An 18,819-nucleotide genomic window follows, 5' to 3' on the forward strand; every position below is an offset into this window, starting at 1 on the left:
GTAAATTCACTCCAGGTGGTGCATATGATCATAAACGACATTATGCACGATTAATTCTAGATGATGTTGAATGATTTTATAATCGCTGATGCAACATCGAAAAATATATATTCTGATCGAGAAGATGCTTACCTGTCAAACGTAAAACGGGTAGGCACAATTGTTAGTTATATCAATGGCGAATCACCGCAATATACACATCTAAGATCCTCAATGCTCGCTTATGTTTCTATAAATTTATTATCAAATTATAAATAGATTTCCTGACACCGCAGTTAGAGTTGCAACAGATTCATTTTATATCAATAAAAAATATACATCATTGGTAACTCGTTTTACAGATATTAATGAGTCATGGGGTTCATGGAGAATAAAAGATGAAAAGTTTTAATGTTATGATGAATCTGCGGATGTTACAATCGAAGATAATTATTACAAAAATAATCAAATGTCAGAATTATCGTCTGCGGCATATGTGTATGATCCAGTATCCAGACACAAGACTGGTTATCTAAATGGACCGGGGGGTTCTGGTAAGACAACTTGGGTGATCGAATTATTTTGACATAATACAAATGACATGACTGTGCTAACACCAACACACAGACTTGCAAGAGAAATGAAATGAGGAGTGCAATCATGTACTTATCACAGCTTTTTCAGATACAACGGAGATACATGGACTCCTGACCGACTGGGAGAGAAATATAATCCGAAAATTATTATCTGGGATGAAGTGTGCACAGTATCTAAAGATTTATTAAAATTGTTTCTCGATTGGCTGTTATTGAAAAATACAGCTGTGATAATGTGCGGTGATCACGGTCAACCACCACCATTTGTTGGACCATCTCCACACGAATGGCTAAAGAATTTTGTAGATTATTATTCGAAGGTAACTGATGATCACAGATCCCTTGATGCAGAATTAAGAGAATTTTTTAAAAATTAATCAGACTACAACCGAATAAAATTCAGTGTGAAATAATGTGTAAAATAATTTCAGAAACTTCAAACGTGGAGATCAAATGATTTGATAGTGGCGAGTAGAAAGCTGGTTCGTGATACACTTCAACGGTGGTTACTTGAAAAGCATAAAGAAAAGTTTTCAGCGTTACGTGTGCCATTGTGTTATAGACCAGCTAAAACATGACAGAATATCAACGCTGGTATACCAGGACAGTCAAGGAAACAAAATCTCGTATTAAATTATGTTCTTTTGGTCTATGTCAGTGTTGTTGAGGATGCATTGCACGCGTATAAATCCCCGTGGACATTATGATATGCAATGACAATTCACTCATTTCATGGGGTTTTGACTGTAGATGATCGTATCGAATGGTCAAATTTGGTTTATTTGGCAGTGTCTCGAGTCTGAAGAATATCTCAGCTGCGGAGAATTGTAATGGACGCTACAGGAACCATTAATGATGTTATTGACAGCAATATAGTAAGAAAAAAATTAGCCAGTTATAAACAAAGTGAGGAGAAAAAAAACGCGACTTTTATCTAGATGTTGAATTTATCAACGCGCTGAAGCAGAAGCAGAATAATCATTGTGCAAGCTGTAATTGTGTAATGTTGTGGCAGTGCTCGAGTAATAATCTAAGACAATTTACTGTAGATTGAAATGATAGTAGTCGTGGTCATACACGTGAAAATGTGATGTTGACCTGTCTCGAGTGTAATCGACGAAACGGCGTTATTTAATGATCACGGTGATAATTGCGTGTCTTCGGGAATTACTTGTAATTATTCACATGTAAATCCACGTTGTGGAGTAGTTGAATATAATCTGTAGATTGCAGGTCTACACGTGGATCTTACCAAGCTGGAAATTTTGTGTGTCGTAATACTCTAGACAGAATCAGTTGCATTTTTTTACCACCTTCAAGTTCACCGGGTTCATCTAAATATTTCTCAGTCACATTACCCAGCATTGGCTGTACTGAAAAATCACGTCGTTGTACTGGTATATGCGCGCATGTGATCGCGTTAATAGGTTTCATGTTAATTGTTCAAGTAATTTCATTATTTAATGCAGCTATTACATTCGGTAATCTTGCAACCCACTCGCGAGATCTTTTGCCTTGAATGATTTTCTTCGCGTATTGATATCCAAATAACCGCTCAGCAAGTGTTCAATTAAATCACTCAAAAATTGCCTGATCGCGGTGAATTGCAGTGTGTCCTCGTCATATTTTGACATTGCATTGCTTCATCAGCAATGATAATGCCCCCTGAAATTCTTTGACAGGATCAACCTGCAGCAGCTGTGTCCATCGCAGACCATCTCGTGGTCCGAGTCCTCGTTGATAATTTCGTTTAAACGCAGAAGCTACTTCAGCAGCTGTCTTTGTTGATAATGGCTCTGCTTCTTTATATCTACTTGCAACATCGACAGCGCATATTTGTACGTAAATTGGCATCTAGTATCATGTGGTAAAAATAAAATATCACCCTGATGAACTTCAATAGGGACGCTGACATCAAAATGCGCGTACTGAATTGTTTTAGGCGGTGGTAGTTAAATTTGCCATGTTGCCTGTCGGGCTATCCATTTTTCAGCAGTAGAACGTCTGACCCCTGCTGCTTCACCCAGTTTACTAATTGCTGCTCTACCTTTCCAGTATCCACTTGGAGAATAATAAATCAACTCCATTATGATAATAATCGGTTGATTATTTACCATTTCCCAACACAAGCTTACCCTTCATTGCAGATCTCACCAACCAATTAGCTAATGATTCTTTAAAAAATTTATTTTTTGTGGAATTTAGCGCATGAATTAATTACACATCTGCGATATGCCGCTGCTGAAGATCTTTACTTTTATAAGCTACATCATGAGCATGACACGCTTTATCAATAGCATTTATCGGATATTCACCTGGTTTTGGTTGGTCTTGATTATCAAGTCTGATATCAAGTCGAGTTTCAGGGCCACAGTAATTATATCCTTGAAGATATTTTCTCCTGGGTACTTAGCCCATGGTGTTCCTGGTAGTTTGGCTAACTGGGCGGCAATATCACCTCCTCACTTTTTTAAAAACCGACTAGTTAAAAGGGAATAAACTTAAATTTCTTTGTAGCACATCATTCACACTTACCTGTAACTGCTGACCTGTTATTTTTGTTTAATAGTTGTTAGTTCACCTGTGGGGTTACTCATCCTGCATTTCACACAATATAAATCATATTATAATTATATGGATGTAATTGATTTTTCAGCGACAGAAAAACAAGAACCGATCAAGCATCATGTTGCGTTACCAAATTCTGTGTGAATGATTATCATAGGTCCATCTGGGTCTGGTAAAACGCAACTATTACTTAATTTGATAATGAGGTGGCTCAAATGGGATAAGTTGTACCTAGTTGTACTGTCAGTTGATGATCAGAGATGTATTGAAAGACTTTAATGAAAATGCGAAGTTGCTGGATGAGCGCAATGATGATGTTATTGAATTTATTACTGATATCGATGAAGTGCCATCTGTATATGATACTGATGGGTTTATTAATAATTTAGTTGTGTACAATGATGTGATGCTGAATTAACAGTCAATCCAGCTAGAATATTTTCTCGAAGAAGACATAAAAACACAGATCTGATTTATGTTACTCAATGGTACACACAAATACCTAAAGTGATCAGGAATAATTGTAATATATTGTATATTGCAAAATATTCATCGGACTTATTGCAGCGGAGATATGGATTATAATTGTTTTCAAAATTTAGTCATGCATGTTCTACCCCACATGGATTTATAACGATAAATTTACATGACCCAACGTCAAGATACCAAGTCAGTCTTAATACAATTTTTAATTAATAGCAGCAATGAAGGTGAAGTCTCCTACTCGGCACTCGATTGGTAAATCCTTTTTTCTTTACGATTTTCCATTCGAACACTTTTTTGCGATTTCCAGGAAGGCTTATTTTTGCAAATAACGAGTGAGTCAATTAGAGGTTGTTCGCCCTCTCTTGGCACTCGAATTGGTAAATCCTTCGCTTCAATCATTGTGAACCTTTTTTGCCGATTTCAAGGAAGGCTTATATTTTATGAATAACGAGTGAATCAATTAGCGGTTGTTCGCCCTCTCTGCTGCTTGTTGAATTTAAAAACTTCTTTGTTTAACTACCGCTATGGTGACCTTTGGGTTAGAGTGACTGCCTTGGATGCGGGAGGTCGAGTGGTTCAAACCCCGGCTGAGTCACACAAAAGACTTATAAAAATGATATCAACAACTCCCTTGCTGGGCGCGCAGCGTTAAGAGGTTAGTGTTAGGACTGGTTGGCCTGGTGTCAGGATAATGTGACCAGGTGGAGCATAATGCTACATGTCTGCAGCATGATGCCCCAGTGCTAGACATCACTATAAAGTGCCACGCTGCAAACATCGTAGCAATATGACTGAATTTTTTTAAAGCAAAGGTAAAAATATAAATCACACACATGCTTAGGTTTGCTCTCTCTCTCTCTATTTGTTAGTTTAAGACCATGTAGTCATAACACATATCACAATACTTTGCTGTTTATCCTCATACATCTTTTCTTGTTATATTATTCATATGGACCTTTTCCGACAAAAACATGTTTTGGAATATCATTGAATCTTTCTCAGAATCCCAGACGTCACATTCAAACCCACCATTCGATCACAAAACAATGGCAAGATTAAAGTCCACATATATAATAATCTGTTTTACTTAAGTGCCTGTAGAATTTAGAAATTTTCAGATTTTGGGTTTCTTTTTTTAATTGCATTTGTCATTGCCAAATACTGGACAAACAAAATTGACCTGAAAATATAGCCTACAGGTCTTAAATGCTAAATATATCCCTTTATACTTTGCAAATTGTTTTTTTTTTTTTTTTATAAATTGGACTGAAATGGGCATGATACATATTCCTGTGCAATTTATTCAGTTAATTTTTGTGAAAGTTTAAAATTCAATAAAAATATAAAAGAAATCAGGTTCCATCACCATCATCAAAATTCAATGGAAAACAACAATTAAAAACTGGGATAAATATGAAGTTAAATTGTGCAGGGTGAGGCATTATCAACATCACCAGGGGAGCAGTGCCACAGCTTTCAAAATGGGGAGCAACTGATATGATAAAAAATCCACAGTTGTGTCCATGTTGACAACTTAAAAGACCTAAATTACTGTCATTGTTTAGTCAGATTAGTGCTGTAAAATGGTCTATTGATGATATGAGGCAAATGAGCCAAACAATGTATTATCTAAAGAAGAAAAAACATACTACAGGACCAAACAACAAGTGGTTTACTAAGGACAGTACTTCATTTCAATGTCAGCATTACATGCATCCAAACTCTATCATGCTATGAGGGCTGGATACATTAAAGAATGCATAAATATTGTATAGTAGCTACGACTACTTCTTGAAACTGCCCGACAATAATGACATATCTGTTTAGCATTTGAGAGAGAGACAGACAGACAGAGAGAGAGAACATATCTGTAATGTCAATGTGCAGCAACAAATTTACTTTTGCCACGGCCACCTTGAACGTTTGTAAATTAGCTCAAAGATGGCTATACATCTTTCTTACCCCAAATACAAGCCATCAACAATGTCTATTAAAATTGATTTATGGTTCCTTCTTACCTCATATGCAACCTTCTGCAAAGTATGACAACTGTAGATGGTGTAGAACTGGAGCCATTATGCAGAAACCATTCTGTTATTTCAGTCACAATGACTTGGACTTTTGAGTTTTTAAGCTCACATTTGATATGGTTCTTCCTTTTCCCAAGTGCAAGCCATCCACAAATTGCGGTAATTCTAGCTGAACGACAAACAGTTAAACACAATACACTCCACCTTAACGGTAGGCGTATACAAAGAGAATTGAGAGATAGATACACAGTTTGTGGGTTAAACAACAATAGAGAAAGCAAGATTGTTTAGACAAGGAATAATAAGGTAGAAAATTGATCACAAAGGATGGAATTTTTTGCTTATCATTTTATTTTCATTACTTACTTACTTGCTAATAGGGGTCCTAAGTGGCTGTGTGGTCTATTAGGCTCTCGCCTTTACAGATCACTGATGTCTCACCTCTGTCTGTGCAGGCTTGTTGTTGTTGTTGGGTTTAACGCCATTTTTCAGCACAAAATAGGCTATGCATGGCGGCCAATATTAATGGTGGAGGAAGAACCCGGGAAAACCCCGAGAAGAACTACTGACCCACGAGAAGCTACTGGCAAGCTTTCTCACATACCCACATTGGCTGAATCCTGGACTCGAACCCACGCCAACAGAGGTGAGATGGAAGTGATCCGTAACGGACAGCGCTTTACACCACTCGGCCACTCGGGGCCCCTGTGCAGGCTTGAGTTTTGGGGTATGTGACAAAGCTTCCCAGTAGCTTCCAGGTGTATTCCTCCTTCTGATATACTGGCCTCCATGCATAGCCAATCATGTGATGAAATATGGCATTAAGCCCACAGCATTAACAATGTGTCCATGCATGGAAATCTCAGAAAATAAAGAAAAGCCAAGGAATAGAAATGGTAGACAAAAGTTGTAAAAGAAAAGACTGCTTTGGACAAACAGACATAAAAGGAGATACCAGAAATATATTTTTTTAAATACACAGATGTACCCACTGCAGTGTCTAAAACTGACCTAAATGCAAAACATAAACAAGGTGTGGAACAGGGTAATTACTACCAAATATACTGTTGTACAAGTCGATATAACTGCAAAGAACCAAAGCCCTGATATGAAAATTACATATGGGCCTGTAAATCAGTATATATTGTTTTTTCTATTGATCACTCTTAACAAACTGCATAGACCCAGCACTGCTGGCACATCAGGCAGTTGGATTTAACTTACAAGTGTATATATACAACACCTGTATGCCTACCAGTTTTGTGGTGAGGAATATAAAGAGCTCAGAGTAAAATATTCCTATACTCAGCAGTGTAATTTCCAGTCTCTATCCCAACACAATTTCTGGTATAAGACAGACACGTATATACGACAAATGAAATGATTTTTAATTTTTGGTACAATATTTATTTCATGATATATTCAAACAATATAAAAATAGCTGAGACATACAAACATGATTCTATACAAATAATAAATGTATACTGAATACACAAAAGCATTATTAGATCCATAATTTACAAATGAATCTTCCCATTATGAGCATAAAAAGACAAGATCCCACCAAATGCATACATTCATCAATACTAGTCTTTCTTATGTATGAAATAAGAAAATGATCAGTCAAGTATAATTTCAAGGAAATGATCAGTCAAGAATATAGCTGAGGTAAAATGTTGTTCCCCGTGCACTCTATAAATAAAGCAGTCTGGCAAAGACCGTTATTTTGTGTGACATAAACTCTATCATTATATAAATGCACACTAAGATTCAGGAGATATTAGCCAGAGACCCAAATATATACGTGGGGCATAACAGGTAGGTAAAGGATCTGTGGGATGGAACCTCAGAAAGCAACTGCATTTAAGCATTTCCAGTGCATAATTTAACCATCTAACTGTAACAAACTTACACACTACTTATAAGTCAGTATATATGGTATATTTATATTAGCTATAAAATTTCAAAAAAGCTATTCGCAAATTGCCAAAGTTATAATGTTTTCTAAGATATCTATATATACATAGCTTAATGATCTCTTTTGCATCCTTTAGCGCTTCTATATATATTAAATGCAATGGTTCAACCAAATAATCAATGACAGGTAGGAAAAACAAAGTAATTAAACATTCCATTTTTGATTTTCTATACTTGATAACAAGCTATGTAAATTATTTCTTCTTATATTTTGTTGTTTTCTTTTTTAATTTGATTACAAACCAAACAATTTCCATGAAAAGTTAATTCAATAGAAACTTCCAGTTAGCCTTCTGCATTTTACAATAAAACAAGTTCTAAATATTTGTCCGATGACAAATACACCAAAAAGCGTTAATTTTTTGAGGATGAAATCATAATGGATAAATAAAGAATACAAATAAGGGCTTTCAGGTAAATTGTCTTTGTTGTGTACAATTCAAGAACAACCAACATAGACATAAATGTACTGGTAGACCATTCAACATTGCTGGTCACAACCAACTTTGACAAGTATGTGAAAATGACTTTGGTCATCCATGAGAAAAGGATAAAAAATCTCTCCAAATGTACAAAAAACTGATAGTTGACCTGTTCTGATGAACCAATCTCCAATATTCATCATCTGAAGATATTCTCAACACTACTGAACACAATCTAGGTGTCTGCCCATATTAGAATCGGGCTACCTCAGACTGAACAAACTTGGTACTCCAGGAAACACCAGTTCACACTTTGCCTGTAGTTAAATTTTTCAATGGTTCATTAGGATTTTAATTAACACAACTGACTAAATAGTGGTGGTAGATAGGAGGAGCATGGCAATTCAAGAATCATAACTGATTACAATTTACATTTCTATTTAAATCTCAGGAATTCTGAAAGAGTGTTTAAAGTATCTTAGCAATATGCAAGCATATCAAACTTACAAATGAAATGCAGTTTGCATTTTTGTTTATTACACACATTTTGTAGTTGACATGTTTATACAATTTCTACACCAAAAATGTCACAATTATAACCCACAAAATGACCTAAAAGTACTCTATCATCACTGTCACTGTTGTCCACAATGAAAGTTAAAGCTCTGACAATCACATCTTTTTTTTTTACTTTTCACTCAAGTTGGTAATCATCACAAATTCAAGTGCTAATTTGCAGAAATAAGGCACAAGTCAATTAAAAGCAAACTTAATTTGAGGCATGGCACCGTTTAATTTGTGATTTTATAAAAATATTTTCCACTGATATGCATTTGAAAACAAACTAACCTTGTGATGCAATTAACCATTTGAAAATCCTGATGCTCTTGTATCAAACATATATTTAAATCTGCAATATGGCTGTGATAAACTCATGGCAGTCTAACTAAAATATTTCCACGAACACTAGTTTATTTCAACTTCATTTACATTTCCATGTTTAAGAAGTGAATACCTTTTAAATAATAGAACATGAAAATTGGTATGGACTTTCCCTTTAAATTAAAAACATCCAAAGAAATCTTTCTTTTAAGATCACTTAATTCACTGTATTACCTGATAAACTTACATACAAGTCAATTTTAAGTGAAAACTGCACAGACCCAGATCTGCCATTGCATAATGTGATTTGTTAGGAGTGATCAGTAGGGCAAATAACAGACCCTGATCCAGGTAAATGTCGTTTACAGTTGAGCTTATATGTCAGTATATAAGGTACCGTAACTACAAATCATTTGACAAATTAAGTCTGCAAGCATCATGTCAAAAATTAAAAAGTTATGAAATATTACCATGAAAATAATGTTATAGAAATAGCATATATACATGTATGTAGCTCTGACTAATGGTGTTTCTGATTTATTTACAAATGTGGACAATAACAAACATGTTCCTATATATATATATAATTTGATTGCTGTTTATATAATAAAATTGTAGATCTACATGAATGAAACACCATATCTGAATTAATATGTAAACAAGCTTTTAATAAGCATGTGCTCCTTTTTTGGTTACAATTGCATGAAATTATTCTTTAAAAGGTTCATGTGTCAATCCAAGAATGCAAACAAGTGGCTGTTTAAATCCCACCAGAAAATCAGGAAATTGTATCTTGTTACTTTGTAACCCTGTGGATTAAACTGGTCTTGAAAATGGTTTCCATATGTTTGATTTATCCACCATAATAGCAACTGCCAAAGAACTACACATCATAGATAAAGGGAGCTAACTCTGTGAACTGACATAACAGTTTCATTGTTCATAACATTGTCATTGTGATTATAGGCTTAACCTCATGAAATTTGCATAAATATTTATCATTGCATAATGTATATATTAACCAGATTATGGTATTTGTGAAAAAAGGAAAAACCCTAAAAGATTCATATCATACAGCCAGGGCATACAATAAAAAAACAGAACTGCTGTCAAACTTTCTTAAACCGAAACATGTCCAAAAACAACATACTCAAGTTTAGTGAAAGAAAACACTAAATCGTCCTTTACATATGTTATATTAAGAAAGAACATTTATAATTTGTTGTAAAAGAGCTGATGATTGAGAATATATGGTAACTAGGTATACATTTTAATTTATGATAATAATAATAATAATAATAATAATAACAATGACATTATTTAAAGAAACTCATTTTGTAAACTGACCAAATTTACATAAGGCCTTTTACAATGTGTACACACACACACACACACACACATATATATATATATATATATATATATATATATATATATATATATATATATATATATATATATATATATATATAATGCACAATATTTTACAAGATGAGGTGTCTTTAGACAACAAATGCTGTTAAAAAAACTAGACAATTTATCTACTGCTACAATAAAATATGCAAAAGGCTTCATGGACAAGTACATACAGGATTCAAACAAATAGTAAAGTGAACATGTGTAAAACATTATAGGTGAGTACATGATAACAATAGTGTAAAAAGTAGTACAACTGAATCAAACATAATCATACAAATGACCGATTCTGTAGATGTTGAGTGAGTCAGCTGACTTTATATGCGGTGCCATGGAATTCCATAATTTGGCTCCAGAAAAAACAAAACTGTTCTTATAAAACTCTGAATTTGGTTTAGGTAAATACAAATTGTTGCTTGAGATGGATCTTAGTTCATACTTACGTACATTTTTAACAAACTTAAAAGTACATTTAAGATAATCAGAAGCCAAGCCATGTAAGGATTTATAGACTAGCAAACCCTCCTGAAACTGAGTTCTCTGATGAAATGGAAGCCATGTTCGGGTTTTAAAAAGATTAGTTGATGGCGTATCTAAATCAGCATCAAGAATAACTCCAGCTTTTTTTAGAAATTTCATTAATCTTTCCCGATTTTCTATACCACTATTACCCCATATAGAACAACAATATTCTAGGTGTGGCATGATATATGCATTGTAGAATATCTTGCTCTATGCTGACTGTTATGAGAGACGATTATTTTTTGACAGAAGGGGTTGCCTTTAAAGACAGGTGCTACTCTATTTAAAAAGTATCTTTCCTGTTTTCAGTATATAAAATTATTTAGATGAAAAAACCTATTTTAATACATTCTAAAACCCTTGATGCTTTCAATAAAATCTCTAATTCAAAAAAATTATGCTACATGCTGATGGAAATAAATAACAAAAGAACAAGCCATAAAAAGCACAATAAAGCTGGGCAGAAAGGTCAGTCCACCATTGCATCCATCAGTTTTACAGAAACACCGAATCAGAAAAGCACCATCACTTTCTATTGCTTGACAAAACTCACCCCAACCATCTCTTTTTATGCAAGTTCGTGTTATTGTCACCGTCTCTGCAACATTCAATAATAATAATTAGAGCTTCGTACCACATGTACCATGGTATAATGCAATTATATTAAGGACCAACAATTCAATGTTCTGGGGCATGGGCCTGGAACTTCTTTTGTTTTCTTTCTTACTGTCAGTAGTTTGAAAAATATTTTGCTCTGATTTATAGCAAAATAACACCATATTATATCCCTGATATTATCTGGAAAAAAGATATTATCTTGAAAAAAAAGAAAAGAAAATATTTCAACTCAAAAGAAAATCATGGTCCTACCCACCCCCCAATTAAATGGCCAACACTTATAGGACATAAATTTGCTATGTGTAACTGTTGTATAAGTTGCAATCTAAAAACTAACTTAAGTGAGATGATAAAGCTTACACTATATGATACCATTAAAGACATCATGATGATATTAGTGAGTGTTGATAATGAACCCAACAATTTACTATGTATACAATAGGTATGATATGGACAGCACTCTAAACATGAAATCCACTCAAAAATGAGAAGAAATTTAGAGAACATGAGAAATTTATGTAAAGTGCAGACAGGAAACAAGTGCACTTCTGAAAATCGTAGGATGACAAGCAGCCTTGCAAATGATAACATATACTTATTAACACCAGAGATGCCCATTGCCAACCAGAGAAATCTGGGACAAAAGGGTAAAACATTTGTGATTCTACTGAAAAATTCCTGACACTTACCACAGTAATAAAAAAAATCCCACATGGAAGCCAGAATTCTGATAAAATCATTTGAAAACATTACAAAACATGTATATGTACAGTTATAAAACACTATTTCCTGTACACAGCTCTGTGTATTCTTTTAATTGTCCTCCAAACTGCTTCTGTCTTTTCTCAACTTTGCCAAAAGATCCTTTTCCAAAATCGTTTCCACATGGCAAAGGTCAGATCCCTGTTTATCACACTGCATGTCTCCATTCTCATCTCTCTCAATTTTTTGTATGGATATTTGTATCTTTAAAACATGCAGCACATGTTTTGTTTTTTTCTTCCTTAAAATGATGAATTTAGTTAAATTTGATTCCATATAGCCTTCAGGATGGACTTAAAATCACTGTACAACATTTTAAAGTCATGGTACACATGAAAGGTTGATAGAAACACTGACGATTATAGTTTGCAAGTAAACAGAAACTCTATTTTTTTTTAATATAAGAAACCATCCAGCAAATTGAAGCTTTCAGACTATTGGCACGAAACAGATCACATAATATGAATTACCAAAGCAAACTGGGAAGAAAGAAACGAAACAAACTGTTCTGAGGTCTCACTGGATAGGTTTCGAAATTTGACACCTCCCTAATTTTTAAGCCTAGCATTTATAAATTCAAACAGAAGCTAAATCTGTAATGTGATTTACATTTACTCTGAGTCAGGTTTGAAAATGGGTTGGCATGTCTGGTGATTGCCTGTCACAGTTAGACTAGCACTGGAGATCAAATGCACAAATTGGACTGCAAATGAAATGCCAACTTGTTTGCTACAGAGGCATCTTCACTCGCCAAGGTTCAAATACGATAACTCTGCCTACAAATTGGTGGATCAAACAGATATTTTAGTGCTTTGTCCTAGCGACATCTATTAGATTTCATGAGTTGCTTCCCTTAGCATCTAATGCCACCTAACTAATAACAGCGGTGCATTGTATATCGGCCGAAAATGGTTGAGGCAATTGACTTAAAAAAGATATTTTGTAAGTTTAACATCGAAAGTATGACTATGTACCAGAAGGAAGCCATTTGCAGGTGTATTTGAATAAAATATTGAAACAAACATGGGCAGGCAGTGGAAAATCAACTAATTATCAGTCCATTTGAGTTGTTTGCTCACCTTGTCTTGATCATGTAGGAACTGTGTTCAAATTTGAACAACTCAATTTTTACTGAATGTGGTGGCTTGCTGCTGCATCCAGTGCAATTCACTGATCTGAAGCACAGAAATATCTGCTTGATAAGTCAAGGTGTGGTTAGGGGTTATTATATCAGAACCATGGCTAGTGAGTAGCGCAGATGCTACAGAGGTAAATATCTAATCATCGAGATGGTAGAGGGGTGATGAAAACTTTGCTAATTTGTTTCAGAAATAGTGAACTTTAAACATGCATGAGGCACATACTGATTCTTTTAGCTGCCTTGTCACAGGAAAATATTCAAAATAGCTCTTTGCTGTCAAATTCGACAATGATCATAGGTTTTGGACCAGTAAGTGACCTTTCTTCATATGCCATACTTTGAATACACACACTCAGTTTCTGAACAAATTTCATGGCAAATTGCACAGAATAACAGTACTTAAATACATTCACTTTTATTAAGAAAGCTTATTTATTTACAATACTTTCAAACTGTCTATTTTTATATTTTCATTACAAGAAATTACTGATGCTTTAAACTAAATTGTGATTTGAACACATATTTTAAACAAAACAAAAATTCAATCTCTTTCTAACTAGATTTTTAAGATCATTTGGATATTTTTAAAAGCAAAATTCTAAATTGTTTGCTTTGCTTTTTTTCTACTTGAACAATATGGAAGAATTTAAACCTACAATTCTCAGCATGTGCCACAGTAATGAAAAAGTCTCAACAACAAATTTAATAAGATGTAATTCTTCTAACTTTGTGTCATATTCAAAACAGATGCTGCTCTCTGTGAACCTTAATGTTGCAAATATTTGACACTTTTATCATATGATTTACTTGATAAATCTGATTCCAAGTAATATTAACTGACAAACTGAAAGTTCCTACGCTTAAGCCTGATCCTTAAAAAATATATTTTTTAAAAAATTCCACAGACCAAAGTTTTGAAACTCTGAAGCTGATATGATTTTTGGGTGGTTTTGGTATGTAGATGATTTACCATGTGGAATATCTGTCTTTGTCATCAGTACTGCAGCTGGGAATAGTGTGCATGGTTCAAAAGTTTTCTTCTCCAATTTCTTAAACCTTTTTGTTTAAGGTCATTGTGCCTAGAATTCTGGACTTTTTGGCAATTAGCAAACTCATCTGAATATCAAATGCTGTAGCCGTAGATACTACCCCTTAATTATCTGCACGTAGCTGTGTTGTAACTATCAAGACTGGTTCAAGGTACAAACTATCTGACCATCTGGATTCATTCATGTAATCAGGTATGCACCAATTTAAGTCTTTAATTAAATAGGGGTCAAGTTTTCTGGGAGCATGGTGGCATTTCTAACCATGCCTATCATCTTGACATGACTTCTAAGTATTTTTTACTTTGGAGTTTTAAACTTTCAGTACAAGATTTCAGCGACAAAGTACTTGGTCTCTCCTTCTCTATCATGTAAGGTGTCAATTGGAAATACAGTGTGACCCCGCTATAACATGGTAGCTGGGGTCCATAGAACCCGACCGTTTTATCGACCGAACCATGTTATATCCAACCAAGTTAGTTAGCTGATGAAAATTATGCATTTACCTAAAATATGGTGGGTAGGGGGTTGAGGTGGTGTAATAAAAGCGGGCACAAAATTATGTGCTTTAGATTAAAGGAAGACAAACTAGTCTGAAAAACACTTGTATACTGACAACTTACACTTGTTAAGTAATGTACTTGCATATAATAAATCCATGAATCTGAGCAAAGATCACATTAAAAACTTCATGTATGACTCACATGCCATTAGAAAACAAAATTAAGATGTATCTATATAAAAAATGGTAGTCCTTGTTTTGATCTATATCTGATTGTCACTTAAACAATTCACTACAGTTGTCACAAGTAGCACATGGCTATAGCTGTTTACATGCTACATGTACTTAACTTGGCCTATAATTTGGTCAGCTGGAGACAGTATCATCTTTCCAAGTCTACACAGGGGATGAGGCTGTTGATAGGCTAATTAAAACTTAAACAAATTAAAAAGTTTAACAAACATCTTAACAAGATATCCCATCTTCAATTAACCTGATGGCCATATATCATTGGTTTCAAAAGAGTTGAAATTTAATTGCATTTTATGCCAAACCGTAATCAAATTCTTTTCCATCAATAATCAAACTTTCATGGCACAATAAACGTGTTCCAGTCACTTTCGAAAATGCAACAATCTATCAGATTCCACTGTTTTTATTTAAGTTTGGTGCTGACTTCCTTTGATGAAGGGTCATTTGTTTTTATTGAAGATTGTAATCGGCCTTCTTTGATGAAGGTTTTATGTGTTACTGAAGTTACTGCTAACATACAGCTTTTGAGAATGAAACAGATGTCTGTTTCTTATTGCGGTGGCAATATCAAATAACTTTAAAACATTGATTGAGACAGAAATTTATTTTGCATTTGCTTAGTATTTATACAGAATGATCAGTGCTTCAAAGGTGATAAAAAAAAGTGTCTGCAAAACTATTATTTTAAAAACAAAAAGAATTTGCTTTCGTTTGGTCGATTGCAGCAGTTACTTTTCCTGCCTTAAAAAGTTGGTCAATTGTAGCATTGATAGACCAACAAGCAGATCTCCATTTTTTGTTTTGTTTTGTTTGGTTTGGGTTTACTTATATTTTCTTTTGTGTAACATTTCTTGTGGCGAAGTGATGCTGCCTTCCACGCATGCATATTTTAAAAAATGGCTGGCTAACAGACGATGAATACACAGGTGTTCTGTTCTGTTCTGACAGGGATTACTACAGAAAATATTGGTGTTCTGAAGGATTTCATTCTAGTAGTGTAAAGAAGAGGAATTTTACTTACCATCAGTCAAAATAAATATATTAATTACTAGCGAGCAGAAAATATTCGAATACTATTTCGTCCAAAAGATATATAATGCAATAGTGCCTTGTCCTGTTGATTTCCACTACCAGAAATATATATATCTTTTTTTAAATTATCAGATCTCACAGCATACAGTATTCAGGCCAGATGTCAGAATAAGCAGATTTTTATATAACAATGCACTTTTAAGATGGTTTGTCAATATGAACAAAGAATTTGTTTATCTAACAACAGATAAATTCCAGCGCATTTTATATCAAGTTTGTGACTTCCTTTCAAGATGTCTCTGAATTTCTTCACTCCGAACCCAAGATTGTATATACAAGCTTAAACAGTCAATAATGTCAGGGGAAAATATTGCCAGATGGTATATTTTGTTGCCAGTAAGGAATATAAACTGTAATTTGCAACAATGTCAAAGCCCAGTGTGATCCCTGAATGAACATTTTACAAGTCAGCTTTCATACTTTAAGAAGAAAAAACTTTTCTCAAGTATGAGAAAAATACATGTATATAACACTGCACGAGCCATGCCACAATCGTCTTGTATTACAATTCATACATGATCTCTTCCTAAAAATGATAATAAACTTTTTACACGTTACTTTTTGCAATTTTAAGAAAAAAAATGTGCACGAGAAAGGTATATGTATATTGTGAAGGGACAAATTTCTAGCAATCTATGAAGTAAACATTAACCTGGGCAAGAGAACAATTAATTAGATTTATGGGGACAGGCGCTTATCAAATCGCCATACTGCCAAGATCGGTAATGTCTTTTCGAGGGGAGAATTTTATTCCTAATTAAGCATTCATTTATTTAGCCAACAGAAGACTGGTGGAGAAAAAGCTAACTTTGATTCCATAGTCTAAATGTCAGAACTGAAAGATTCCAGAACAATGTTACTCAAACTAAAAGATCAAGTTGACCACGACTTTGGTGCCTCGGGAAATAGGTGGCAGATATATTTGATTCTGATTGGTTATGCTAAATTAAGTGCGTGTCTTTCACACGAAACTCTTTGGGCATTAAATATTGTCTTCATCGAAATTCACATCAGTCTAAGTTTTTCTGCAAGAGAAAACAAGTGTAAGGAGACTCTGAGAGTAAATTTGAGATAAATTCTCTCGTAAAACTGTTGCCCAAGAGGACTGTTGTCGAGGAAAACCGATGAACAAATTTGGCAGTAGAAACAAGGAACGCTTGAAAGCTCAAAGCTATTTGTGACAATTCCATGTAATTCGTTAATGCCCATATATAATGCTTTGCTGAATTTATTTACTTATATTCTTATATTTGCATGAATCTATTTGCTACATTCGTACATCAATTTGCATTTTTTTGTTGTCATTGTTGAGTTTAATTATAGTAGTGTGTGCACAACTGTGCATGTGCCACTTTTTTCTGACTGCACCGCAGCCTGCTAGTTGTTCCTGGGGAAGGAATGGTGCCACCTCCCCCAGGCTTTTATGGGTTCAAGGAACCCTGATAGTTTGGCCTCAATCTGTGGGTTCATAAAGGTCCCTTACAGTTGAATGGTTGGCTGTCATTAGTGGGAAGGAGAGCTTGGGAATGGTTCTGGTTGCTTCACATCGCTGGTTTCTTGTTGCATTTGCCTGTTGTTTCTTTCGTTTTTTTTTTATATTATTTTTTGTTGTTTTTTTCTTCAAAATGTTCTAAAAAGAAGGGCGTGTTCTATGCTGTGTATAGAGGTTGTTAGTAGAAATCATGTATGAAGAGAGATTTTCAAGGTTATTATGTTATTACTAGTCGAGGTGTTTAGTGTGTGCTTCCTACGTTATGTTATTTATAAGTTTTTAGATATTGCCTCTTTAAGTCATTTATTTATTAATGTTTTTAGAGGCTGAATGTCATTTATACTTTATTTAGCAAGAGACCGGAGTCGTTAAGGACATCTAGGACCGGAGTCCTAGCTGATTACTAGGTTCGTTAAGGACATCCAGGACATCCGATTTTGCTGTTTCCTTAGTTTTTGATAGATGCTTCGTAAGTGAATTATTTATTAATATATTTATAACACTGAATGATATGTTATGTGTTTTTATGTCGGGGGCTTCTAAATTTATTTAGCTAGTTACTGGGTCTTCTGTTTTTGTGGGGATAGTAATTGTATTTTGTTGCCAAGTCCTGCTGAGTTTATGAATTTATTTATACTTTTTATATGCTGATTGTTTATTTTTATTAGAGTCCATAAGTAACTCTGGGTATGTCTGTTGTGATCCAATCTCTTTTTGGTGTTTGATAAATATTTTCCTAGCAGGTTGATATTTTGGGCATATATTGAATACGTGGTGTAGATCTTCAGTGGTGTGGCAGTTAAAGCAGTTAATGGTTGCTGGTTTGGGTCCTATAAACCTTCCAAAACTGCTTGCTAGTTTAGTTTTTCCAGTTATTATCCTGTTTATGGTTTTCTGTTCTAAATAGGTATCCTTAGGTAGCTGTATGTTCCTATCTACGTTTTTTGGGGTTTCATGGTGCTTTTTACCTTTTGTGGAGGAGTTCCAAAAATCTTGCCATTTTTGGTCTATATATGTTTGTGCGAAGCTTAATACT

The 18,819-nt window shown here is 34.3% G+C and overlaps 1 protein-coding gene across 3 annotated transcripts in view; it reads right to left on the minus strand.

Annotated features, from left to right (window-relative positions):
* The window catches only part of LOC149787811 (uncharacterized), a 47,339-nt gene that overhangs the window by 9,369 nt on the left and 19,151 nt on the right, over positions 1-18,819 (minus strand). Inside the window, exon 3 of one of the 3 annotated variants that reach the window (XM_089974017.1) lies at positions 7,044-11,476. The exons of 1 other annotated variant lie outside the window; for it this stretch is intronic. In XM_089974017.1, the coding sequence (XP_089830143.1) occupies positions 11,274-11,476 (203 nt within the window). In that variant the 3' untranslated portion in view covers positions 7,044-11,273. One more of the 3 variants, XM_089974019.1, reaches the window with a different exon arrangement.

The sequence above is a fragment of the Sinohyriopsis cumingii genome, chromosome 11 (assembly GCF_028554795.1).
Source record: "Sinohyriopsis cumingii isolate HCF-2022 chromosome 11, ASM2855479v2, whole genome shotgun sequence".
Classification (NCBI taxonomy): domain Eukaryota; kingdom Metazoa; phylum Mollusca; class Bivalvia; order Unionida; family Unionidae; genus Sinohyriopsis; species Sinohyriopsis cumingii.